General features: G+C 51.1%; 1 protein-coding gene and 1 long non-coding RNA gene across 3 annotated transcripts in view; one reads left to right on the top strand and one right to left on the bottom strand.

Moving 5' to 3' along the window:
- Nucleotides 1–4,773, bottom strand: part of LOC135186718 (uncharacterized) — a 58,459-nt gene extending 53,686 nt beyond the window's left edge. Inside the window, exon 1 of the long non-coding RNA XR_010307078.1 lies at nt 4,699–4,773. This is a non-coding gene — a long non-coding RNA (uncharacterized LOC135186718). The remainder of the gene's footprint in view (nt 1–4,698) is intronic.
- STUM (stum, mechanosensory transduction mediator homolog) overlaps nt 3,160–27,627 on the top strand; it is a 96,350-nt gene continuing 71,882 nt past the window's right edge. For both annotated transcript variants that reach the window (XM_064164697.1, XM_064164698.1), the window contains exon 1: nt 3,160–3,412. In XM_064164697.1, coding sequence (XP_064020767.1) covers nt 3,226–3,412 — 187 coding nt within the window. In that variant the 5' untranslated portion in view covers nt 3,160–3,225. The remainder of the gene's footprint in view (nt 3,413–27,627) is intronic.

Here is a 27,627-nt window from a genome sequence, read left to right as displayed (position 1 = left end):
ACAGGATCTTAGGGGCCGGAAGGGACCCAAGGAGATCATCGAGTCCAAGTCCCTGCCAGAGCAGGACAATCCTATCTGACACAGATCACAGAGGAGCACATCCAGACAGGCCTGGAAAGGCTCCCTATAAAGAGACTCCACTGGTGTCAGAAAGAAGAGATTTGACATGGGATGCCCTGCATTTTTAACAGCGAGAGCCCAGCTCTTAGAGCAATAACAAATCCATAGCCTGGGATTCTGTATCTGTGCCACTTAGCTTAGCTAACTAATGAGTGTGTGTTAATTTGTACTGGAATCACAAATGCTTACAAACACTGACAGGGTGGGTGTCCGAGGCTGGGACCAGGCTTCTCTCAGTGCTGCCCAGTGACAGGACAAGGGGCAATGGGTGCAAACTTGAACATAGCAAGGTCCACCTAAACACGAGGAGGCACTTCTTTAGTTTAAGGGTGACAGAGCACTGGCACAGGCTGCCCAGGGGAGTTGTGGAGTCTCCCTCTCTGGAGATATTCAAGACCTGCCTAGACGTGTTCCTGTGCAATCTGGTAGAGGTAATCCTGCCCCATGCTCAGACATAGCCCCCTGGCTGGGCATGGAGGAGCCTAACACGAGGCCTTTTACCCTTCCTAGATGGGTGGAACTAGAAACAGAGTTCCCTCTCCCCCAGGGTGATCCCCCGCTAAAGCAGGAGCACCCAGAGCAGCTTGGACAGCAGCACATTCAGGAGGGCATGGAAAGCCTCACAGCCTCTCTGGGCAGCCTGCTCCAGGGCTCCAGCATCCTCACGGTGAAGAAGAGAAACCTCCTTCAGCTCAAGAGAAACATCCCATGTTCTAGTTTGTGCCCACTGTTCTCAGAGCCTCAGAGGCTCTTAGTGCCATGGGTTAGTTAATTAGAAGGTGTTAGGGGATAGGTTGGACTCGATGATCTTTTCCAACCTGGCTGATCCTGTGGATGAGCTTTTGAGGCCCCTTCCAGCCCCTGACGTTCTGTGATTCTCATTAAGCAATTTTGTCAGGTGGCATTCCAGGGGCATATATGAGGTACTTCCAGACATCACGCTGGGATATAAATCCCTAGCAGGAATTCCTCAGTGAAAACACAGCTTTGAAACACACAGCAAAGCAGAGGCTGCCCTCTCCCTTTGTGTATCACACTTGGGTTGTGTATCAGGATTAATGCCTTTAATATTTACTCCCCTTTCTCTGCTGAAGCCTATCTTCAATGCCCAGCCCTCCCATCATTTTGAACTACAGACACACTGGAGTTCTATTACCATTTAATCCATGAAGCTGTGTGCTGAGCAATAATTACCAGCCCTACAAGAAGATGTTTAATCTAATTCACTGGTGTCAATTAAGATATGTTTTCCACACTGCCCCAAACAGCAATTGGCTTTTCAAGGGGCTTATTTTCCTCTTTTCTTCTTTCCAGTTCTCACAGCTCCCCTCCCTTTTCCTCCTCTACAACCTTACACCAGGGTTTTTCAAACAATAAACAAGTGTGGGTTTAATTTACACCTTCTCCTACACCTTTGGAGTGCAGCTATTTCTAAAGACACATTTTTTTTTGCCACTTCTGCAATCCCCCATACCCAAATGGCTTTTCCACTTGCCAAGTACTGAACAACTCTGCGCTCCCACTCTTCCCTCACCCCAGCGTCCCAGTCAGGCCCTAACAAGGGTTCTGGAGGGTCTCCAGAGAAGGGCAACGAGGCTCATGAAGGGCCTGGAGCACATGGGCTATGAGGAGCATCTGAGAGAGCTGGGGTTGTTCAGCCTGGAGAAGAGGAGGCTGAGGGGAGACCTCCTTGCTCTCTACAACCTGCTGACAGAAGGTTGGAGCGAGGAGGGAGCAGCCTCTTCTCCTCAGTGGCAAGTGACAGAAGAAATGGTTTCAAGCTGCACCAGGGGAGGTTCAAGCTAGATGCTAAGAAATACTTCTTCCCAGAGAGGGTTCCCAAACATTGGAAAAGTCTGCCCAGGCCAATGGTGGAGTTACCTTCCCCGGAGGCATTTAAGCAATGTGTGGACTTGCTGCTTAGGGACGTGGCTTAGTGTTGACCCTTTGGTGCTGGGTCAAAGGTTGGACTGGATGAGCTTAGAGGTCTCTTCCAACCAGATGCTCTCCCTGATTCACATCCCTGTGGAGCTGCCCCGGGGCAGTGGTCTGGTGGGCAGCCTGCATGCAGCCTGGCTCACTTTGCACTGCCCGTTTTGGTCAAGTTAACCCAATCTGCTGCCTGTGGAGAAGAACAGGTGCATGAGAGGAGGGGTACAGGAGCAGTCCTGGCAGAAGGCTGGACCTGTGCGGTGCTTCATGCAGCAGAGCGGCTGGAGCTCTGTCTGAAGGAAAGGGACCTGGGGGTGCTGATGAGGAAGGTGAGGCAGCACGCAGGTGGCCATGAAGGCAAACAGCATTCTGGCCTGTATTAGAGTACCAAGGAGGGCAAGGGAGATTATTGTCCCTCTGCATTTTGGATTGGTGAAGCCACACCTTGAATACTACACTCAGTTTCGGGCATCTCAATACAAGAAAGACATCGAGATGCTAGAACAGGTCCTGAGATGGGCAGCAAAGCTGATGAAGGGTCTGGAGAACAGGTCTGCTGAGGACCGACTGAGGGAACGGGGGCTGCTTAGGCTGGAGAAAAGGAGGCTCAGGGCAGACCTTTCCACTCTCGGTAGGTGCCCGAAAGGAGGCTGGTGTGAGGTGGAGTGCTGGTCTCACCTCCCAGATAACAGGTGATGGAATGAGAGGAAGCGGTCTCGGGCTGCACCAGACGAGGTTTAGGCTGGACACCAGGAGAAACGCTTGCACAGAAAGGGTTGTCAGGCATTGGAGCAGGCTGCCCTGGGAGGCGGCGGAGCCGCTCTGCCCGGGTGCGCATGCAGATGTGGTGCCCGCAGACACGGCTTAGCGGCGGACCCGGCAGAGCAGGGCTAGCGGCGGGACGCGACGCTCCCCAAGGTCTTCTTTAAGGCTCCTAAACCATCCTGCGAAGGGCTGGGAGGCGGCGCCGCCCCGCGGAGCAAGCCGAGGCGGGAGGCACCAGTAGGGAAGCCTGAGAGCCCGAGGAGGGGCAGGGGGAACGGCGCCCGGCGGGGCGGGAGCGGCGGCGGCGGCAGGAGGGGAGGGGTCCGCGCGGCGGCGGCGGGAACGCGCAGCGGCGGCAGCTGGGAGCCCGCCCGGGCACCGCCAGCCTCGCCCGCGCCGCGCCCGGCCATGGAGCCCTCACCCAAAGACGGCGAGAGCGCGGCGGCCGCGGAGCCCAGCCGGGGCGCTGCCCCTGCCAGCGGGGTGGTGGTGCAGGTCCGGGAGAAGAAGGGGCCCCTGCGCGCCGCCATCCCCTACATGCCGTTCCCCGTGGCTGTCATCTGCCTTTTCCTCAACACCTTCGTGCCGGGTCTGGGTAAGGCGCTGCAGCAGCCCCGGGCGCGGCGGGAGGGTGCAGCCGGGGCTGGGGCTTGCGGGACGCGCCGCTGTGCCCCACCTGCCGCCACTTGACCTAGAGCGGAACGCCTCTGTGCACGGCCGCCGGGGGAGCTGGACCCCGCCGCGGCGGCAGGTTGCCCCGACGGCGCCGCTGCGGGGAAGGGAGGGAGGGAGCGAGGTTGCTACTTCGCTCCAGCGAAAAGTTTTGCGGCGGTCGCCAGCGCTGCAGGGTCCCCGAGGGAACGGCCTGGCCGAGCTGCCTGGGGCCGGCGGCCGCCAAGCTGTGCGGGCAGCAGTGGCGTGGGGAGCAGGCGGTGCGGGCTCCGCCGCGGCAGGCGCGCTTCTCGAGAGCGGCGGCCAGCGGACGCCTTCTCCTCGGCAGCCCGAGAGGACCGATAACTGGGGCGAGGGGCAGCCGGCTGGCCCCGCTGCGAGCTTCCCAGGGCTTCGCTGTGTGCCTCGGCCCGGCCGGGCTCCAGCCCGTCCGCTCCCTTCAGGCGGAGCGTGGCTGGGAAGCGTGCGTTAGAGAGAGAGAGCTTCAGCTGCCGGGACTCTGGCAAGCAGTGAGTTTAGTCCGGGGGGTCAGGGCGCAGTGACCACATCGCTCAGCAGCAAAGCCCAGGACTCCAAGCCCATTTGCCTGAGTGTCCGGAGGAGATTCCTGAAAACTCTTACTCCTGTACTATTACTCCGTAAGAAATTGATGCCGGGAGAAACTGGGGAGTCGCAGTGGCTTGGTACGAAGTTCCTAGTGAATACTCGGGAAGAGCATCCCTAATCTGTGGCTGTAATCTCTTCTGTAGCTCCCTGTCACAGAATTACAGCATTGTTTCTCTTGGAAGAGAGACCATTAATCACTTGACCTGACACCACCGTGGCCATTAAACCATATCCCGAAATGCCACATCCACACATTGCTTGAACACCTCCAGGGGGGCTGGTGACCACTGCCTCCTTGGGCAACCTGTGCCAGGGCCTTGCAGGAAAGACATTTTTCCTGCTCTCCAGCCTAAACCTCCTCTGGCACAACTTCAGGCCATTTCCTCTGATCTTATCACTTGATACTAGAGAGACAAGACCAACCCCTATCTCAATACGACCTTCTTTCCTCCTTTTTAATTAGGAGGTGTTTGCTCACTGCAGCTAAAGCATAGAGTTGGAATGCTGCAGAAGCACCTGGACCACGAGCATGCACACAGGCATTCTAGCTGTAGGCAAAACAAACACATGCAAAAAACCTCACCAAGCTCCAGCAGTCCATACCTTCAGTCTTAGCCATCTTATTCCTAGCCACCACTTCTGCTACTGTGGCCACTGCAAAGCCTTCCTTGTGGTAGGAGAGCAGCCCCCAGCTTGGCTTGCTTGTAAAGATCTTCAGCCCTGCCCTTAATTGCTTCATATGTTTCAGGTGACTTAACTCTTCCAGCTAAAGTTCTTCTGATTAAATCATAACCTAGGTGAGTGGCACACTGTCTGCAACATCCACAAGGCTGGTGAAGGGCCTGGAACACCAACCCTATGAGGAGAGGCTGAGGGAGCTGGGGGTGTGCAGCCTGCAGAAGAGGAGGCTCAGGGCAGAGCTCATTGCTGTCTGCAGCTGCCTGCAGGGAGGCTGTAGCCAGGTGGGGTTGGGCTCTGCTGCCAGGCAACCAGCAACAGAAGAAGGGGACACAGTCTCAAGTTGTGGCAGGGGAGGTTCAGGCTGGATGTTAGGAGGAAGTTGTTGGCAGAGAGAGTGATTGGCATTGGAATGGGCTGCCCAGGGAGGTGGTGGAGTCACTGTCCCTGGAGGTGTTGAAGCAAAGCCTGGCTGGGGCACTTAGTGCCATGGTCTGGTTGACTGGATGGGGCTGGGTGCTAGGTTGGACTGGATGAGCTTGGAGGTCTCTTCCAACCTGGTTGATTCTATGATTCTAAGCCTTTGCTCTTCCAGTATGTTTGCTCTCAACCTATGGATATATTCCAGAAGAAAACCTTCACCTTTTGAAACACCTTTGAATTTTCCTAGGGGCAGAATGGCATTGGTATTAGCATGCCACATGTAATGCTGCATGCTCAGGTGTGTTGTTTGCACAACCCCTTCCTGCAGCCACCTGAAGAACCTGGAGTGATGCATGAAAAAGAAACTATCCTGTTGAATGCTTTTATGAGATTGTAGGTTATTGTTATTTAGCACTTTTGTCCCTCCTCCACTGTCTTCAGAGGTGTTCAAAGGCAGAGCTTTCACAGTAAATGCACTTTTCGGTTGGTGTTGAAGTCACCTTCACTGTAGATGTTAAAATAAAGACAGATTTATCATGCCCTTTTCCTCTTTTGGATGATCTTCATACTGTGCTGCTGTGTACACTAGAAGACCCTCACTATTCTTCCTTCATCCTAAGAAAATAGATCCTTTTCAGCTATCCTCATGCCAGAATTGGATTGAGTTGTAGTTACCTGCCTGGAGCTCTTCTCTGGCTGCTGCTGCGGTACTAGAGGCAACCACTGGTGTGTGCCTTTCTTCACAGGGAAGATGTCTAAGGGATGACAGCAGAGAGCAGTACATTTCTGGAGGCAAGTGGATAGGGCTTGCAGTCCGTGCTGGTTTGAAAGCTGGAGTGTTGGATCTAGCCTTGCAGCCACATTGGCTGCGTTGTCACTGACTGGCTAGACCAGCTCCAAATGGTTTTAATTCTATTTTTGGCTTTTTTCAACAGATGGAGATTGTTGTTTTAAACTTGTTTTCTAGTTGATGTGCAGATTTCAATGATCCTTTCTTGTTTTCTACACCACTGTCCCTCCCAATCTTCTTCTGTTGCAAAAGTGGCAAAGCAAACAGACTCCAAATTAAAACAAATCCTTCCTCATGGCAAAAAGCACTGCTGTGGAGGTGGGCTCCTAACTCTGTCTTCAAAGCATAGCACTTAGTCCCTAGTTAAATGAGCCATGCTCTTAATGAGGCTGCTCCTTAAGCATCTTAAGAGAAAATTTAGAATCACAGAATCAGTCAGGGTTGGAAGGGACCACAAGGATCATCTAGTTCCAACCCCTCTGCCATGGGCAGGGACACCCTACCCTTTACTCCAAGATAATGTGCTCTACTGAAATCCAGCTATTTACAATCTCAGCTCTATCCTGTCCTATCTCACACAGCCCACACACACGGGGAAACCAAGAGGAAACACAAACCTACTGGTGGGAATAGGGTGGAAAGAGATCTCGTGTCACTATCACACTTCAGCCATCCCGATGAACACTTGTAAAGTAAATGATATTTGCAGGGGTGTGAAATACAAAAGAAATAACATCATAGAATCATAGAATGGTCTGGGTTGGAAGAGACCTCAGGGATCATCCAGCTCCAACCCCCTACCATAGGCAGGGACACCTCCCACTAGAGCAGGCTGCTTAAGGCCTCATCCAACCTGGCCTTGAACACCTCCAGGGAGGAAGCAGCCACAACCTCCCTGGGCAACCTGTGCCAGTGTCTCACCACCCTCACTGCAAAGAACTTCTCCTAACATCCAGTCTAAATCTCCCCTCTGCCAGTTCAAACCCATTCCTCCTCCTGTGATTACCAGACCTTGTCAATAGTCTCTCCCCAGCCTTCCTGTAGGTCCCCTTCAGATACTGGAAGGCCACTCCAAGGTCTCCTCGAAGCCTTCTCTTCTCCAGCCTGCACAGCCCCAACTCCCTCAGCCTGTCCTCATGGCAGAGATGCTGCAGCCCTCTGAGCATCTTCCTGGCCCTACATAATATTTGCAATGGTGTGAAGTATTCACAAAAGAAATGATACTTGCAGTGGTGTGAAGTGTTAAGTTTACTGTATCTGCCCAGTGAAGTAAATGGCTAAATTCCCATCTAATTCACAGCTCACAGGATGTTAGGGGCTGGAAGGGACCCAAAGAGATGATCCAGTCCAACCCTCCTGCCAGAGCAGGACAATCCTATCTAACACAGGTCACACAGGAACACATCCAGACAGGCCTGGAAAGGCTCCACAGAAGGAGACTCCACAACCTCTCTGGGCAGCCTGTGCCAGGGCTCTGGGACCCTTACAGTAAAGAAGTTCCCCCTTGTGTTGAGGCAGAACCTCCTGTGCTGCAGCTTACACCCATTGCTGCTTGTCCTGTCCCAGGGAGCAGTGAGCAGAGCCTGTCTCCATCCCCCCCAACCCTGTAATTCCTGTAATCCAGGTTTATAACATGTTAAAATGGTGTTCCACAGGCTTGCTGTCTGTTTTGCCTGCTTAGTTGGAGAGTGGGACCGTGCTGAGGTGGTAATGGAAACTCTTTCAGTCTCAGAATTAATTTCTCCTGTGTTTTGCACATTATTTGGTATTCATGTGTGTGTGCTAGTTTGAAGCTAGCTGGAATGTTTTGGTGAGGACTAGATTACAGGCTGTGAAAGGAAAACAAGGCTGATGTCTACTGCACTCATAGGCTTGCTGACATGTATTAAAACAAGAATCCAAACATAGATAAGGCACTTCTCCTGCTGGGGAGCTCCGAGGTGCATCTCTCTCTCTACCCTCACCCTCCGTCTCTCTGACTGATCCACTTTGCTTCCTAACCCTAACCCAAACCTCCATTCTTCCTTGGGACTGGGGTAAGGTTGAGAGGGGTAGGGGGAAGGTGAAGGGTGGTTGGGAGCCCCTCCTGGGGACTCAGGTTTCTGGGAGGGCTGCTGTGTTTCTGTGTTACCTTTTCCCTTGTCTCTGTCTGTCTATCACTGTATATCCTGTAACTATCTGCTTGTCTCTTGTGCTAAGCTGTCAATACAAAGCTTCATTCCATTTCCAGAGCTGCTGAGTCTAGTCTGGGTGATTTCCAAAGTGTGTGTCGGGGGGGGGGGGGTGGGGAACACCCAAACCATCCCAGAGTCCTTACCATCTGTGGTTAGGGAGGAGCTCAGAATCATTGCCCCCAGAACAGAGCTCTGTTTGCAGGCATTCTGCACTGGTAGCAAGGTGTGCTTTACCTTAGCATCTCTGCCAGCAGTTTCCTATGGGTGCAGTGGTTTTGTCATGTGTCTGCCTGGAACAATTACTAACTGCTGCAGGTTTTATTCCTCCCAGGCACTTGTGAAGAGTTGCTATGAGGAGAGAACCAAATTCTGACCATTCAGCAGCAGTCTCTTGACATACCTCTGAATTTGGCCCTGAAAGGCTTTGAGTTTTGGACACTGCTGGGCACTACTTACAAACCATTCAGCACCTTCTCCTTCCTCCGAGGGCATTAAGGGCAGAAGGTGCCCTCAGAAGTACATGCTTCAGCCCTAAATGGGTGCCTAAATGGCACATGTAGGCTCTGCAGTGCAATTGTCAATGAAGGGTCAGAAGCCACCAGATTAGGCAATAAAATTGGCAACACTGAATAAACCAAATGTTCCACTGGAAACCACTGCATTTGAGGTGTTCATTAGTGCCCACTGCCTCAGAGCAGTGATACCCAAACAGAACCACTGCTCCCATTCAGGCTACCAAATACTCAGACAGCCCCAAGGATCTGAAAGCCTCTGTGCTGTTTCAGTTCAGGTGTTTCTCCTATGCAATGGAAGTCATCTCTGAGGGTAGAACTCTGAGAATTTTAAGCATCTGGTTTATTTTTCCTGCCTGCTGTTCGTTTTGCAGCAGTACTTTATTTGGACAGGAGAAGTAACACTTTCTCTTTGTTTATAGTCACTTCATTTTTTTCCCAGTTGGTTAATTTTCAGGAGTTTAAGTAGTGACCCAAGACTGCAGGTTTTAAGATGCACTGTGAACTGGGTTTTAGTTACTCCTTGCATATATGGTACAAAACACCCCAAACTCCCAGGAAAATTTTCATAGCCAGGGGGTATGTTAACTTTTGCCTTGCCAAAACTTGAAATTCAGACCCAATACAACCTTTAAAACAAGCCTATCTACTTGGAATCTGGTTTGTAGAACAGCTTAAAATTACACACTGATTCCATTCACTTTGGTGCCTAGAGAAAAGAAGTTTGCAGGGAGCCTTCCGGTACCTGATGGGGAGCCTACAGCAAACCTGGGGAGGGACTTCTTACAAGGGCTTGTAGGGGTAGAATGAATCATAGAATCAACCAGCTTGGAAGAGACCTCCAAGCTCATCCAGGCCAACCTAGCACCCAGCCCCATCCAGTCAACCAGACCATGGCACTAAGTGCCTCAGCCAGGCTTGGCTTCAACACCTCCAGGGATGGTGACTCCACCACCTCCCTGGGCAGCCCATTCCAATGCCAATCACTCTCTCTGCCAACAACTTCCTCCTAACATCCAGCCTAGACCTGCCCTGGCACAACTTGAAACTATGTCCCCTTGTTCTGTTGCTGCTTGCCTGGCAGAAGAGCCCAACCCCACCTGGCTACAGCCTCCCTTCAAGTAGCTGCAGACAGCAATGAGCTCTGCCTTGAGCCTCCTCTTCTGCAGGCTGCACACCCCCAGCTCCCTCAGCCTCTCCTCACAGGGCTGTGCTCCAGGCCCCTCACCAGCTTTGTTGCCCTTCTCTGGACACCTTCCAGTACCTCAACATCTCTCTTGAATTGAGGAGCCCAGAACTGGACACAGCACTCAAGGTGTGGCCTGAGCAGTGCTGAGCACAGGGGCAGAAGAACCTCCCTTGTCCTGCTGCCCACACTGCTCCTGAGCCAGCCCAGGATGCCATTGGCTAACTGAGGGGGAATGGGTTGAAGCTGGAAGAGATTTTGACTGGATATTAGGAAGAAATTCTTTCCAGTGAGGGTGGTGAGACACTGGAACAGGTTGCCCAGGGTTGTGGATGCTCCCACCCTGGAAGTGTTCAAGGCCAGGCTGGATGAAGCCTTAAGCAACTTCTTCCAGTGTAAGGTGTCCTTGCCCATGGCAGAGGTGTTGGAACTAGATGATCTTTAAGGTTCCTTCCAACCCAAGCCATTCTATATATCGAAGAATCTATGAGTCTATGGGCATGGCCACTTGGAGATGTCAAGGATCAGAATTTTCCATGGTCCACTGTGATCCTCCTCATCTGCATCTGACAGGGCTGAGCTGTAATGAAGGTGTCCTTAGCTCAGGTTCATAAGAGGAGCAGATAGCATGAAAGGAGAAGGAGACAGTGTTAGCAATGAGTTCTGTAGCAAAAGCCATCAGCTCTACCACAGGCACCCTGTGCCACAGACACTGTAACCTCTGGTTTGGATTAGGGCTCCTGCAGCAGACCTGGGGCCAGATCATGCCGTGCTGAGCTCTGGAGAGTGGCAGAGGCTGGCAGCAGCAGAGGTGGCTGGTGGTGTGTCCTCCCTCTGCAGTCCCCGCAGGAATGAGCAGTGCGTGCCTCCAGCCGGCATGTGCTGCAGATGGCAGCTGAGAGAAGGGGCTGGCCATGCCCTTTAGCTGGCAGACTCTGTTCCCTTGGAGCTGCTGTGTGCCAGCCAGCGTGGGAGAGGATCTGGCTCCCTGTCATCCCCTGAGCTGCTAGATGGGAATCTTGCCCTCCTTTCTTCCCTCGACATCACGTGTGTGGGAGGGGGAGACGAAGGGGGAGAAAGTGAGGGAAATGTGAGGAGTGAGTGGAATTATCTGCAAGTATGAGGTACTCTCCAAGATTAATCCCTCCTGTCAGAAGGGGGTGGACTTCTGGATCACAGCCTGAAATACATACATCTACTATTTTTATGGAGGGAGTATCTGAAACATGTAGCATAGAATGAGTGCAGGATGGGAGAGGAGCCCCCCATGTGCCCCGAAATAGCCGGTGGGGATCACGAGTGACAGTCTCTCACAGGCAGCTAGAGAAAGGAAGGAAGGATGACTCTCAGCCCACTGAACTTCTTCCCTTGCACAGTGTACAGCTCTCCTGTTCCTGGGTGTGTCAGCTCTGTATCATGAGCCTTCTGCCATCTGTTCTGCTTCAGTTTTGATGGAGTTCAGAGGCTAGACCCTCAGCTGTGCAAAAATGGCTCAGTGTATAGAAGCCACACATCCACAGAAGGCTCTCATTAGAAGCTGCAGCTCTCTTCCTTCAGCAGAATGAGCTCTCCAAAGAGGGAGAGAGGAAAAGGAGAAAGCTGTAAGGAAGAGATCTGCATAGCATTATCAACTCCCCTTTAATTTTTGTTGATGGAATGGTAAGTAGATGTCTCAAGCAGACATCCATCACCTTCATTACTCAGACAAAGAACTCCAAAGGAAAAAAAAACCACAATTTCTTATCTACAGCAGAACAAATGCTGCAGAAAAGCAATTGTGGGTTTCAGGCATTTGTGCACTAAAATCTCAAGCTTGCTTTGGCAAGGTGGTGGAGTCACCCTCCCTGGAGGTGTTCAAGCCAAGCCTGGATGGGGCATTTAGTGCCATGGTCTGGTTGCTTGGCCAGGGCTGGGCGCTAGGTTGGACTGGCTGAGCTTGGAGGTCTCTCCCAACCTGGCTGATTCTGTGATTTGTGATCCTTTTTAATATTGTTTTTTTCTGCTATGGGCATTCAAATCAATGAATCATTGGCAAAGAAAGCCAACGGCATCCTGGCTTGCATCAGAAATGCTGTGTCCAGCAGGAGCAGGGAGGTGACTGTGCCCTTGTACTCTGCTCTGGTGAGGCCACACCTCGAGTATTGTGTTCAGTTTTGGGCACCTCAATACAAGAGAGATGTCAGAGTGCTGGAGTGAGTGCAGAGGAGGGCAAGGAAGCTGGAGAAGGGCCTGGAGAATAAATCTGATGAAGAGCAACTGAAGGAACTGGGGATGGTTAGTTTGGTGAAGAAGCTGAGGGGAGACCTCATTGCTGTCTACAGCTACCTGAAAGGACATTGTGGAGAGGCTGCTGCTGGTCTCTTCTCAGAGGTAAAGAGTGATAGAACAAGACCTGGATGAGGCACTTATTGCCATGGTCTGGTTGACTGGCTAGGGCTGGGTGCTAGGTTGGACTGGATGATCTGGGACGTCTCTTCCAACCTGCCTGATTCTATGATTCTAAGAGGGAACAGCCTCAAGCTTCAACAGAGTAGGTTTAGACTTGACATTAGGAAAAGCTTTTTCCCAGGAGGAGTGGTCAGGTGTTGGAATGAGCTGCCCAGGGACATCACCGACCCTGGATGTGTTTAAAGCTTATTTGGATGTGGTGCTTGGGGATATGGTTTAGGGTGAAGCTTGTAGAGTAGGGTTGGACTTGGTGATCCTGAGGGTCTTCTCCAACCTGAATGACTCTGTGAGTCTGAGTGGTTTACAAGCTCATTTGTGGAAAAGAAAAGGCTGTGTTTTTTTCAAGTGTTTGTATGAATTTGTGAACTTTGCTGCTGGAATTCTTCAGCTTTCAGCCTGTGATGTATGAAGTGCTGCTATTCTGCAGAAACAAGCCACTTGGTCATGAGGACACAACGAAACAAACCAAAGCTGTTGTCAGTAGACTTCACCCTGTTGTTTTGGTTTTTGTTGTGTGACAAATCAAAGAGTTCTTTATGGTAATTTCTGCCTCTGCTGGTGCAGGGTGGGGCAGGAGACCTGTGCTAAAACCTGCACTGCCAGTACGTCCATTCTATACTACTATAGTAGTATTCTATACTACTGCTAGGAGCAATAGAATAGAATAGAATAGAATAGAATAGAATAGAATAGAATAGAATAGAATAGAACAGAATAGAATAGAATAAGCCAGGTTGGAAGAGACCTCCAAGCTCATCCAGGCTTTGCTTCAACACCTCCAGGGATGGTGACTCCACCACCTCCCTGGGCAGCCCATTCCAATGCCAATCACTCTCTGCCAACAACTTCCTCCTAACATCAAGCCTAGACCTCCCCTGGCACAACTTGAGGCTGTGTCCCCTTGTTCTGTTGCTGGCTGCCTGGCAGCAGAGCCCAACCCCACCTGGCTACAGCCTCCCTTCAGGTAGTTGCAGACAGCAATGAGCTCTGCCCTGAGCCTCCTCTGCTGCAGGCTGCACACCCCCAGCTCCCTCAGCCTCTCCTCACAGGGCTGTGCTCCAGGCCCCTCCTCAGCCTTGCTGCTCTTCTCTGGACACCTTCCAGCACCTCAACATCTCTCTTGAACTGAGGGGCCCAGAACTGGACTCAGCACTCAAGGTGTGGCCTGAGCAGTGCTGAGCACAGGGGCACAAGAACCTCCCTTGTCCTGCTGCCCACACTGCTCCTGAGCCAGCCCAGAATGCCATTGGCTCTCTTGGCCACCTGGGCACACTGCTGTGCTATTGACACTCTTCATAGTGAGTTCAAGTTGGGCACAGGATCTGCTGAATTTGCAGATTACTGCTCCTGCAGGTCCTGTTCCTGTCAGTATGGAGAAGGATATTGAATTAAAAAAAGAAAATAACAGAGATTTAAGTGAGAAGTTTAAACCTTACATAACTCACTTGGCTGATCATGGTGAATAGTTACTCAGCAATCTTGCCAGCACAGGCTAGTCTGGAATATTTTTGTGCCATGAAGTGTCTGGATCATCTAGAATGACAAGGAACCTTGGAAAGCACAGAGGTGGTTCATGGATAATTTGTGTTCAGAATAAATATGGAATTACTTAAAGCTTGTAGCTGCTCAGTTGAGACAACTCCAGCCTATGTATCTGATCAGAGAAGATAATAAGAAATAAAGAGGATTTTATCTCTGCTGAGGCATCTGGCATAGCCACTCAGTTCTGATCCAGTGTCCAGTGGCATGCCCTGCTGTATGTTAGGAGGAAAGCTGCTTAGTGCTTTGGGACTGTATTTTATTGGCCCACGCTTGCCCAAATTCTTCTTTCTCCTTTTCCTTCACGCTGGATCTCTTGCTTGAGTTTCTGCACTTAGCCATAATGGCCACATGGATAGGGCTGGGGGCTAGGTTGGACTGGATGAGCTTGGAGGTCTCTTCCAGCCGGGTTGATTCTGTGCCTTCTTACCCATCATCCTCCCATGGCCCTTGCTTTACAAACACAGTTATGGGCAGACAGAACAGAAGCACAGCAATACCTTGTTCTTCAGCCTCTCTCACAATCCAAACAGTCCTCTGAGCAGGTTTTGCTCTTCACTTCTTGTAGTTGCTATAAAAGTCAGCTATTGAGCTCTACTTGTGTTTATAACAACTTTTTGGTTCGTTATCCTGGGCTGGCTCAGGAGCAGTGTGGCCAGCAGGACAAGGGAGGTTCTTCTGCCCCTGTACTCAGCACTGCTCAGGCCACACCTTGAGTGCTGAGTCCAGTTCTGCGCCCCTCAAGTCAAGAGAGATGTTGAGGTGCTGGAAGGTGTCCAGAGAAGGGCAGCAAGGCTGAGGAGGGGCCTGGAGCACAGCCCTGTGAGGAGAGGCTGAGGGAGCTGGGGGTGTGCAGCCTGCAGCAGAGGAGGCTCAGGGCAGAGCTCATTGCTGTCTGCAGCTGCCTGCAGGGAGGCTGTAGCCAGGTGGGATTGGGCTCTGCTGCCAGGCAGCCAGCAACAGAACAAGATGATACAGTCTCAAGTTGTGCCAGGGCAGGTCTAGGCTGGATGTTAGGAGGAAGTTGTTGTCAGAGAGAGTGATTGGCATTGGAATGGGCTGCCCAGGGAGGTGGTGGAGGCACCATCCCTGGAGGTGTTGAAGCCAAGGCTGGATGAGGCACTTAGTGCCATGGTCTGGTTGACTGGCTAGGGCTGGGTGCTAGGTTGGCCTGGGTGAGCTGGGAGGTCTCTTCCAACCTGGTTGATTCTATGATTCTCTGCTGTCAAGCTGCATACTAAGCTAGTGCTGCTTCTTTTGAATGGATGTCAGTGCCAGGCCAACTTCAAACAGGTTTCTGTCTCCTCCCTCAAGCCTTCTGTTTCAATCAAAATAGGAGACAAAAGAAGTGGCCGGTGACAGTTTGTTCACTGCTGTCAAAGCAGTCCTGCAGAGGTACTCATTGCTTAATGAACATCTAAAGCAGGGAGGGTTTGCTCAGCCTCTTGCAGTCTTGTTTAATGTGCTTTGGACAGATGTACTTGAAGATTAAGAGTGAAGGTGGGAGCAGACAGCAGAGAAGAGCTGTTAAATGGCCAAGTAAATCAACTGAATTTCAAGGAGTCTGGAAAGTGGTTCCAGACAAAGGGTGCAATGTGGGGGAAAAACAGAGAATCAAGCCCAGAGGCAGAAAGTACATTCACAGAGATTTGGTGAGAAGGACAAAGAGCTGAAACTTGTTGCTGGAAGAAGGGCAAGGAGTGTAAGGATTGGAAGACAGACATAACTTCAATGAGGAAAGTGCTTTTGATAGGTGAATTTCAGCTAGTCTGGCTTGGGGATGGATGGGAATTGTGGGTGAGAGAGTTACAAACTCAGAAAACACCATTTGCTGCAGTAGTTCACTGCCATTTTACCTCTCTTCCACCATAAAAGGAGCATCAAGAGTTTGTGGAGCTGTGAAGGATAATCAAGGGAGCAGAAGGAATCAGACACCAGGTTGCTAACGCTTCTTTTTGCCCATCTAATCAAGCGCAGCACCCTGAACACAAACACCTGCAGGAGGCAGCAGCTGGCACAAAGCAGAAGGGTGAAGTCTGGAATCTGGATACACTGTTGAATGACACCAAGCTAGGGGCAGGTGTTGAGCTGTTGGAGGGTAGGAGAGCCCTGCAGAGGGACCTGGCCAGGCTGGATGGGTGGGCAGAGGCCAAGGGGATGAGATTTAACAAGGCCAAGGGCAGGGTTCTGCACTTTGGCCACAACAACCCCAAGCAGCACTACAGGCTGGGGACAGAGTGGCTGAGAGCAGCCAGCAAGAAAGAGACTGGGGATACTGGTAGAGAGTAGCTGAAGATGAGGCAGCAGTGTGCCCAGGTGGCCAAGAGAGCCAATGGCATCCTGGGCTGGCTCAGGAGCAGTGTGGGCAGCAGGACAAGGGAGGTTCTTCTGCCCTTGTGCTCAGCACTGCTCAGGCCACACTTTGAGTGCTGAGTCCAGTTCTGGGCCCCTCAGTTCAAGAGAGATGTTGAGGTGCTGGAAGGTGTCCAGAGAAGGGCAACAAAGCTGGTGAGGGGCCTGGAGCACAGCCCTGTGAGGAGAGGCTGAGGGAGCTGGGGGTGTGCAGCCTGCAGAAGAGGAGGCTCAGGGCAGAGCTCATTGCTGTCTGCAGCTGCCTGCAGGGAGGCTGTAGCCAGGTGGGGTTGGGCTCTGCTGCCAGGCACCCAGCAACAGAAGAAGGCTGGATGTTAGGAGGAAGCTGTTGGCAGAGAGAGTGATTGGCATTGGAATGGGCTGCCCAGGGAGGTGGTGGAGTCACTGTGCCTGGAGGTGTTCTGCTTTCTAAAATAGAACAAAGTTTAACTTTCATGGCTTGGGAGCAGGACTTGAAGATATGATTCTATCTTAAAAAAAAATACAAGGGGGGTGATGTGGGGAAGAAAGAAAGAACTGTGTTATGAAAACATAAACTCTTTGTTTTGGAGATCCTGATTCATGACTCTTCAGCATGGGAAGATGGCAATATTAAACTGACCTTTCAAATAGAAGTTACTGACTGCTTTACCACACTGCCAGACCACTCAGTGTCATGGATTGTCCTGTCTTTGGGAATATGATCATAAACTGTCCACATTAATAAACAGAAATGAGATGGTTGATGAAAACTGGTTGGTAATGCATTAAAAGCTCTAATATATGCATACCCAAAGGATACATGGCCAGATCTTAGAGTCATAGAAAGGTCTGGGTTGGAAGGGACCTCTGAATGTCATCTAGTCCAAGCCCCTCTGCAGTAAGCAGGGACATCCTCAACTAGATCAGGTTGCCCAGAACTCTTGATAGCAGAAACAGTGAATATAGTCAGTAGAGGAACTCTTGGAAACAAAAATCACATTTACTGCAGAGTTTGACCTGTACCACATTTCTAACGTCAGTAAATAGTGATTATACAATGAGCTGTGCCAGGGACCAAGGCTGCCACCTCTGGGAATATGAATTTAAACAGAGCACAAAGAATTACTCAGCATCTCCCCAGCAAGTCATTTATCCAAGGTAAGCTCTCAGTGCATCACAGCTGTTCAGAGAATCAGAATCGTTAGACCTTTGAGTCTAACCCTCAACCCAGCACCACCATGGCCATTAAACAATGTCATAGAATCACAGAATCAACCAGGCTGGAAGAGACCTCCCAGCTCAGCCAGTCCAACCTAGCACCCAGCCCTAGCCAGTCAACCAGACCATGGCACTGAGTGCCTCAGCCAGGCTTTGCTTCAACACCTCCAGGGACAGTGACTCCACCACCTCCCTGGGCAGCCCATTCCAATGCCAATCACTCTCTCTGACAACAACTCCCTGCTAACATCCAGCCTGAACCTGCCCTGGCACAACTTGAGACTGTGTCCCCTTCTTCTGTTGCTGGTTGTCTGGCAGCAGAGCCCAACCCCACCTGGCTACAGCCTCCCTTCAGGTAGCTGCAGACAGCAATGAGCTCTGCCCTGAGCCTCCTCTGCTGCAGGCTGCACACCCCCAGCTCCCTCAGCCTCTCCTCACAGGGTTTGTGCTCCAGGCCCCTCACCAGCTTTGTTGGTCTTCTCTGGACACCTTCCAGCACCTCAACATCTCTCTTGACTTGAGGGGCGCAGAACTGGACTCAGCACTCAAGGTGTGGCCTGAGCAGTGCTGAGCACAGGGGCAGAAGAACCTCCCTCAAATGTCCAACCTAAAGCTCCCTTGGTGCAAGCTGAGGTCATTTCCTGTCCCCCTGTTGAGAAATACCCTCACAAAACTTACCAGTGCTGTGCAGTGGTGGATTGTCAGTGTCAGTTACAACACAACAAGCCAGCTTGTGGAGAACACAGGGGCTAAAGGGTCACAGTAATCTTGAAGTCGTGTTGGGAAGAGATGCAGTTGGACCGAGTCAGAGAATCACAGAATGGCAGAGGTTGAAAAGGATCTTCTGCTGAGGCAGGTTCACCTAGAGAAGGTCACACAGGAACACATCCAGGTGGGTTTGGAATGTCTTCAGACATGGAGACTTCACCACCTCTCTGGGCAGTCTGTTCCAGTGCTCTGTCACCCTTGAATTAAAGAAGCTCCTCCTCGTATTTAGATGGAACTTCTGCCCTGTCACTGGGCAGCACTGAGTAAAGCCTGTTCCCATCCTCCTGACACCTTTTCAGTATGCTTAAGCATTTAGGAGATCCTCTCTCAGTCTTTCCTCAGATGTTTCAGTCCTCTCAACATCTTCATATCCCTCTCCAGCAAGTTCCTGTTCTTGAATCAGGGAGCCTGAACTGTACACAGCATTCCAGACGTGGCCTCTCCAGGGCAGAGTAGAGAGGGAGGAGAACCTCTCTCAACCTGTTTGACACACTTCTTGATGCACCCCAGGATCTCAGAACCACACAATGTTAGGGGCTGGAAGGGACCTTGAAAGATCATCTAATCCAACACCCCCCATGCTCCCCAGCGCAAGTGACCTTCTTGGCCACGTGGGCACGTTGCCAGCTCATGGTCTTCTTGTCCACCAGCACTCCAAGGTCCTATTTCCCAGAGCTGCTCTGCAGTAGATCAGGCTCCCACCTGTGCTGTTCCTGCCCTGGTGCAGGACCTTATCAGTAAGACTGTTGGTTTAAAATGTTGGCACATCTTTCAGTGTTACAAGCCCCTTGCAGAACTGAGACTCTAATGGAAATTAATGAGGTTATAATGAGCCATTGTCACAAATCTCCTCCGTTCCGAGGCTGAGTCATAGCACAAGTTGTGACTCACAATGCTTACATGAAAATATTGTACCTGAAACAAACAAGCCCAGGGAGCACGTTAGTGTCATCCTGCCCAGGCTGAGCCACTTCTGCTGATTCCAGGTCAAGTGATGCATTTATCTCTTCCATCCTGGGGTTGCTTAATCTGGAGAAGAGAAGGCTCTGAGGGGAGACCTCATTGCTGTCTACAGCTCCCTGAAAGGAGGTTGGAGGGAGACTGGGGTTGGTCTCTTCTCCCAAGTAACCAGTGATAGGACAAGAGGAAATGGACTTAAATTGTGCCAGGGGAGGTGTGCTGCTTGCAGGCTAATTGGAATATTTCAATGAGAGAAACTGGACCATTGCTTGTGAAAAGAATCATAGAATCATAGAAGCAGTCAGGGTTGGAAGGGACCAAAAGGATCACAGAATCATAGAATCAGTCAGGATTGGAAGGGACCACAGGGATCATAGGATCATGGAATCAGTCAGGGTTGGAAGGGACCACAGGGATCATAGGATCATGGAATCAGTCAGGATCAGAAGGGAGCACAAGGAGCAGCCAGTTCCAACCCCCCTGCCATACCCAGGGACACCCTACCCTAGAGCAGGCTGCACACAGCCTCAGCCAGCCTGGCCTTAGACACCTCCAGCCATGGGGCCTCAACCACCTCCCTGGGCAACCCATCCCAGCCTCTCACCACTCTCAACTTCCTCCTCACCTCCAGTCTGAACCTACCCATCTCCAGCTTTGCTCCATTCCCCCCAGTCCTGCCATACCCTGATAGCCTAAAAAGCCCCTCCCCAGCTTTCCTGTAGGCCCCCTTCAGATAGTGGAAGGCCACAATGAGGTCACCTGGGAGCCTCCTCTTCTGCAGACTGCACAGCCCCAACCTTTTCAGTCTGTCCTCTTAATGATGAAGTCTGCATCATTCATCAGCTTCCTGAGAGGGATACAAAGCCAAAATGTCAGCAGTGTGTCCCACTCTGGCCTGTGATGCTGGACCCATTGGCTTCCTCCTTGCTCCACTCTGACAGCTTTCCTGCTAATCTTGGCTAACAGAAGCAATGTAAGCTTTGCTGGTTGCTTTGTTTGTCTGCCTGGGAAAGTAGAGGGAGAAAGAGAGGGCAGCTTTGAGCCATTCTGGGCAGCTTTATTTGCCCAGGAGGGTCTCTGTATTACTGATTTGTATTTAATTGTAACTACTTATGTGTATTGCACATAGGTGCTTGTAAATGCAGCTTTGCTTGTACACAGAACTTCATCTGACTTCCAAGCTAGCCTCGTAAATTCCAACAGTGAGGAGGGAGGAAGTTCCTAACCCACTACAGGAGGCTTAGGTTGGACATTAGGAAAAGAATTCTCCACTGAGAGAATGGTGAGATGTTGGAACAGGCTGCCCAGGGAGGTGGTGGTGTCAGCATCCCTGAAGGTGTTCAAGAAGCATGTAAGTGTGTGGCTTCAGCATATAGTTTAGTAGTCATGGTAGCTGGGTTACAGCTGGACTTGATGCTCTTAGAAATCTTTTCCAGCCTTAGCAATTCTGTGTGGTAACAGATCTGTGAGGTGAAACCTTGGTTTTAAAAGATTTCTTCCTTATAGAATCACAGCATCAACCAGGTTGGAAGAGACCTCCAAGCTCACCCAGTCCAACCTAGCACCCAGCCCTAGCCAGTCAACCAGACCATGGCACTGAGTGCCTCATCCAGGCTTTGCTTCAACACCTCCAGGCACAGCAACTCCACCACCTCCCTGGGCAGCCCATTCCAATGCCAATCACTCTCCCTGCCAACAACTTCCTCCTAACATCCAGCCTAGACCTCCCCTGGCACAACTTGAGACTGTGTCCCCTTGTTCTATTGCTGCTTGCCTGGCAGCAGAGCCCAACCCCACCTGGCTACAGCCTCCCTTCAGGTGGTTGCAGACAGCAATGAGCTCTGCCCTGAGCCTCCTCTGCTGCAGGCTGCACACCCCCAGCTCCCTCAGCCTCTCCTCACAGGGCTGTGCTCCAGGCCCCTCACCAGCCTTGCTGCCCTTCTCTGGACACCTTCCAGTACCTCAACATCTCTCTTGAATTGAGGAGCCCAGAACTGGACACAGCACTCAAGGTGTGGCCTGAGCAGTGCTGAGCACAGGGGCAGAAGAACCTCCCTTGTCCTGCTGCCCACACTGCTCCTGAGCCAGCCCAAGATGCCATTGGCTCTCTTGGCCACCTGGACACACTGCTGCCTCATCTTCAGCTACTCTCTACCAGCACCCCCAGGCAGTCCATTTGTTGTATCTGTTTAAGTGCATTCATAAGGAAGGGATCTTAGCTTTCATAAATGGGTTTTGTTAATTGCTATTTTTGTAGAAATACTTGCAGGACCTCCTCTGTTGCCATGGCAATTTTATTTCCATAACCATGACTTTTCCTATGTGTGAATACCCAACATTGTATTTGTTAGGCTGTGTTGGGGAAAGGAGATGGCAACCTGGCAGCATACATGGAGAGGCTCATATGGGCAGATCTCGTTCTCTGATAGTGGTCAGGTTCTTTAAAGTAAGGCAAAATAATTGTTCCTGCATCAAGCTTTATATACTTACCCCAGAATCACTGAACATGAAGAGATGGACTTCTGGAGATCATCTAGTCCAACCTCATGTAGTTGTAGGTCATGTAGTGTAGGTCACATAGGAACACATCCAGGTGGGTTTTCAGTGTCTCCAGATGAGACTCCACAATCTCTCTGAGCAGCCTGCTCTGTTGTTTTGTCACTCCCCTTTTTCCTTACGTTCATGTGGAACCTCCTCTGCTCCAGCTTGCACCATTGTCCTCGTCTTGTCATTGGACATCACTGAGCAGAGCCTGGCTCTGTCCTCCTGACACTGCCCTGCACATTTTTGTAAACAAGAATGAGGTCACTTCCTAGTGTCCTCCATGCTAAAGAGCCCCAGCTCCTTCAGCCTTTCCTCCTAAGGGAGATGTTCCACTCCCATCAGCATCCTTGTGGCTCTGTGCCAGACTCTCTGTAGCAGTTCCCTACCTATATTCCCTGGAAAAGTTTGTTTTCCCTCCATGTCATCTCACAAACATTGTTTGGAGTCAGGAAGCCTTTCCACTGAAAACTACTAAAAGTAGAGCTGGAGTCCTTGGGTCTACACACATAAAGCAGTTCCCATTGCTTACTCTGCAGTTTGCTGTCCTAGTAGGAGGGGTTCACAGGTTCACAAAGGATTTAGGACTGATCACATATGTGAGATGTGGGCATGGGATTGGCATGGTAATGGCCATGGTGGCGTTAGGCTGATGATTGGATTTGATGATCTTAGAGGTCTTTTCCAACCAAAACAGTTCTGTAATTCAAGATGAAGGAGCCAGTCTCTTTTGGGTGCTGCCTAGCAGTAGGAGAAGGAAGAATGGATATAAGGTGGAACACAGGGAGTTCCACCTCAACATGAGGAAGAACCTCTTTACTGTGAGGGTGACAGAGCCCTTGAACAAGCTGCCCAGAGAGGCTGTGGAGTCTTCTTGTCTGGAGGCTTTCAGGACCTGTCTGGACACATTCCTGTGTGGCCTGGCCTAGGCAGTCCTGCTTTGGCAGGGAGGTTGGATGTGATGAGCTGTGGAGGTCCCTTCCAACCCCTACCATTGTATAGTTCTGTCTCTGTGAAATGATTGCAACAAATTGGACCTTCTTTCCAAACTCATTTGCACCAGACTGGTCATCAGGTAACCCACTGAGAGAGTGAGTATGTTGGTCTTGGTGTAGCTAGACATTTTAATCAGTGCAGATCCTCTGGACTGGGCCATTAAATGAGCTCTCTTCATCTATTTAATTGTGAAAGCATTGCCAAACCTTCATGTATGCATTGCAAGGATGATAAATGTCCTTTGCTGCATGTCTCAGAGAAAGGCAATGGAGCTGGGGAGGGGCCTGGAGCAGAGCCCTGTGAGGAGAGGCTGAGGGAGCTGGGGGTGTGCAGCCTGCAGCAGAGGAGGCTCAGGGCAGAGCTCATTGCTGTCTACAACTCCCTGAAGGGAGGCTGTAGCCAGGTGGGGTTGGGCTCTTCTGCCAGGCAAGCAGCAACAGAAGAAGGGGACACAGCCTCAAGTTGTGCCAGGGCAGGTCCAGGCTGGATGTTAGGAGGAAGTTGTTGTCAGAGAGAGTGATTGGCATTGGAATGGGCTGCCCAGGGAGGTGGAGTCTGTGTGGCTGGAGGTGTTGCAGCCAAGCCTGGCTTGGGCACTTAATGCCATGGTCTGGTTGGTTGGCCAGGGCTGGGTGCTAGGTTGACCTGGATGAGCTTGGAGCTCTCTTCCAGCCAGGCTGATTCTGTGATTCTCTGTTCTTTTGCTGTACTCCTGACAAATTGATCAGTGCTAGAGAAGGCTGAGCAGGGGGTTGAGAAAACAAATACTACATTTGAAAAACCAAACCAAAACAGTATTTTAGACTCAACACTATGAGGTTTTTTCCCCCCCTCCTACTGAGATTTCATTGTGGCTATAGGTGAGGTGGTGTCATGTAAGGGCGAGGAAAAAGCAGAGGAACTGCAGTCATTTGCAGCTAGGAGTATAAAAATGCTGCCCTTTAAAAGCCAGAGGGGAATTTTGTACCTTGACTTGCACTTGAGCACTTGTTTCACTCAGTCTTTTACTCCACCCACACATCCCCAAAAAAGCCCTTTGAACAGATTCTCCTGGCAGTCCTTTGAAGCTGCCTCTCTGAGGTGATCTCATTTTCATCTTGTTTACGTTGGTCAGTTGTACGTGGGGAGCTTTTTGTGCCTTGAGAGGTGGCCCTTTGCTTGATACACTGCCACAGAAGGCTACTGTTCTCTTACGTCCAGGCTGCAGAGGTGTAGATAGCCACCTACGTGGGAAGCACAGCATGAAACAACCTGTGGAGAGGGGAATGGGGAGGGCTCAGCGTTCAGCCATCAGCCAGGCTGTCACCAACACGTCTTGATCCAAACAACAACCTACGCACAAGGCTGCCAGCCTGGAAATTCTCCTTTCCACCAGAGTTAAGCTCTTACTTGGGAAGGTAGGATTCAAGGCAACATAGTTAATAGTGTGATCTGTCTCACTGTGCAGTTGATACATAGAGGAAAGCTATGGTGGAGCCAGGGATGGAGTTTAAACCAAGCATTAGTTTCCACTCTATTTCGGCAGTCACACAGTGAAGCCTTCCTCTACTGCAGGTATGATGAATAAATGCTAACAGTTCACCCTCAGCAGTGCTGACACACAGGCACAAAAACACAAGCACCTTCTTGCCCTGCAGCTGGGTCGGGGCAATGCCAAACACAAATCCAGCCGAGCAGTCAGTGGCTGGAGAGCAGCCCTGAGGAGAGGCACTTGGGGGTGCTGCTGGAGGAGAAGCTCAGCAGGAGCCAGCAGTGTGCACTTGCAGCCCAGAGAGCCAAGCAGAGCCTGGGCTGCAGCAGCAGCAGTGTGGCCAGCAGGGCCAGGGAGGGGATTCTCCCCCTCTGCTGTGCTCTGCTGAGACCCCACCTGGAGTCCTGCATCCAGCTCTGGAGCCCCTGGGACAAGAGGGCTGTGGAGATGCTGGAGAGTGTCCAGAGCAGGGCCAGGAGGATGCTGAGAGGCTGCAGCAGCTCTGCTGTGAGCACAGCCTGAAAGAGTTGGGGCTGTGCAGGCTGGAGCAGAGGAGGCTCCCAGGGGACCTTCTTGTGGCCTTCCAGCATCTGAAGGGGGCTACAAAAAAAGCTGGGGAGGGACTTTTCAATATGTCAGGCATTGACAGGGAATGGAGCAAAGCTGGAGATAGGTAGATTCAGGCTGGAGGTGAGGAGGAAGTTGTTGAGCAGGAGAGTGGTGAGAGGCTGGAATGGGTTGCCCAGGGAGGTGGTTGAGGCCCCATGGCTGGAGGTGTTTGAGGCCAGGCTGGCTGAGGCTGTGTGCAGCCTGCTCTAGGGTAGGGTGTCCCTGGGCATGGCAGGGGGGTTGGAACTGGCTGCTCCTTGTGGTCCCTTCCAACCCTGCCTGCTTCTGTGATTCTGTGCATCTTGAGAAAGCCCAGTGCAGCAGCACAGCAGTGGTTAAGGACCTTGAACACCTCACTTAGGAGGAGAGGCTGAGGGAGCTGGGGGTTTTTAGCTTGGAGAGGAGGAGACTCAGGGGTGACCTGACTAATGTTTATAAATATGTGCAGGTGAGTGCCAGGAGGCTGGAGCCAGGCTCTGCTGGGTGATACCCAGTGACAGGACAAGGGGCAACAAGTGGAAGTTGAAGCATAGGAGGTTCCACATGAACCTGAGGAAGAGTTTTTCCCTGTGAGGGTGACAGAGCACTGGCACAGGCTGCCCAGGGAGGTCATGGAGTCTCCTTCTCTCTGGAGATACTCAAGAACCATCTGGATGTGTTCCAGTGTGATCTGCTGTAGGTGATCCGGCTCTGGTGGGGGGTCTGGACCAGATGATCTTTTGAGGTGCCTGCCAGCCCCTGACACTGTATGATTTTCCTTCTGTGCATTGGATACAATATGGCATACATGGTGCAGTGGAAAAGCTGGCTCACAGAATGGGAGAAAATGGCCTGGGGAGGTTTGGGTTTGAGATACTTAGGTTGAACATAAAGAAGTTTTTCATGATGAGAATGGTGAAAGCCTGGGAGAGGTTGCCCAAAGACCTGGTTGAGGCCCCAACCTAGGAGACATTCAAGGTCAAACTTGGTGGGTCCCTGAGCAGCCTGATGTAGTTGGAGATGTTTCTGCTCACTGCAGGAGCGTTGGACAAGATGGCCTCTGAAGGTCATTTCCAGCCCAAGGCATGCTGTGATTCTAAATGACACAAGACCTTCTTCTAGTGACCATGACTTAAGTCTTTGCAGAGAAGTGCACAATCTGCTGGTGTGGAGAGTGTGGAACATGTAGGTGAGCAGGAGTCTACTGCACTGTTGTTATTTCAGCAGCACTGCGCAGCTCTGTTATGAAACAGAAACCTGAAGGAAAGGTTATGTCATTCACTTAGACTGTCTGCAGTCTGAGTGCAGAAGTCAGAGGAAAGAACCTGCTCAAGATTGTTCAGAAAGTTGCTGGTAGAACTGGCAAGAGAATCTGCAGTTGCAGTTGTGTGCCTCGGATCATGCAGCCATACCTTAGTCACAGAATCATAAAGGCTGGAAAAGATCTTTAAGATCATCAAGTCCAACCAGAACTCCACTGCCATGACCACTAAACAGTATCCTAAAGCATCACACCCACACACTTCTTGACCACCACCAGGAATGGTGACTCCACCACCTCCCTGGGCAGCCTGTTCCAATGCCTGAACACTCTTGCAGGAAAGAAGTTGTTCCTAATATCCAACCTAAACCTCCCCTGGTGCAACTTAAGCCCATTTTCTTCTGTCCTATCACTAGCTGCTTGGGAAAAGACATCCACATCAGCCTCACTACAACCTCCTTTCAGGTAGTCTGCATTAATCTCCTCCAGGGAAACCATTGTCAATGAACTGCTTTCATGGTTGTTGGACTTTGTGCTCATCAGGAAGCACGGTGTTGTCTGCACTGTGCTTCAGTGAGAACACAATAAACACCAGGCACTTTGGAGTCTGGAGGTGCTGCTTCCTCTCTTCAGATCACAGAATCATTAAGATTGGAAAAAACCCTCGAGATCACCAGGACCAACCATGGATCTTACTCCTCCAAGTTCATCACTAAACCGTATCACCAAGTGCCACATCCAAACAACCTTTCAACCTATCCAGGGATGAGGACTCCACCACCTTCCTGGGCAGTCCATTCCACTGGCTGACCACTCTTGCAGTGAACATTTCTTTCTTAATGTCTAGCCTAAACTTAACCCTGGGTGCAGCTTGAGGCCATCCCCTCTAGTTCTATCATTAATTACCTGTAAGAAGAGACCAGCATCTGCCTCTATCTGTTGCCCTTTCATGTAGTTGTAGAGGGTGATAAAGTTTCCCCTCAGCCTCCTTTTCCTCAAACTAAGCAGTCCCAGTTCCCTCAGCTGCTCTTCATAAGACTTACTCTCTAGGCTCTTCACTAGCTTAGTTGCCCTTCTCTGAACCTGCTGCAGCATCTCAATGTCTTCCTTGTATTGAGCTGCCCAAGACTGAACACAGTACTCAAGGTGTGAAAGGAAAACAAGGCTGATGTCTACTGCACTCATAGGCTTGCTGACATGTATTAAAGCAAGAATCCAAACATAGATAAGGTATTTCTGCTGCTGGTGAGCTTGGAGCTGTATCTCTCTTCTAACCTCACCCTCCATTTCTTTAATTAACCCACTTTGCTTCCTAACCCCCCTGGCCGAACCTCCATTCTTCCTTGGGACTGGGGTGAGGTTGAGAGGGGCAGGGGGAAGGTGAAGGGTGGTTGGGAGCCCCTCCTGGGGACTCAGGTTTCTGGGAGGGCTGCTGTGTGTCTGTGTTACCTTTTCCCTTGTCTATGTCTGTCTATCACTGTATATCCTGTAACTATCTGCTTGTCTGTTGTGATAAGCTGTCAGTACAAAGCTTCATTCCATTTCCAGAGCTGGCTGAGTCTAGTCTGGGTGATTTCCAAAGGGGGGAGCAGGGGGTGAGGAACCCCCAAACCATCACATGATCCCATGATCTGCTTTATGCCTG

This window comes from Pogoniulus pusillus, chromosome 25, assembly GCF_015220805.1.
Source record: "Pogoniulus pusillus isolate bPogPus1 chromosome 25, bPogPus1.pri, whole genome shotgun sequence".
Classification (NCBI taxonomy): Eukaryota; Metazoa; Chordata; class Aves; order Piciformes; family Lybiidae; genus Pogoniulus; species Pogoniulus pusillus.
This window is presented reverse-complemented; position numbering and strand designations above follow the sequence as displayed.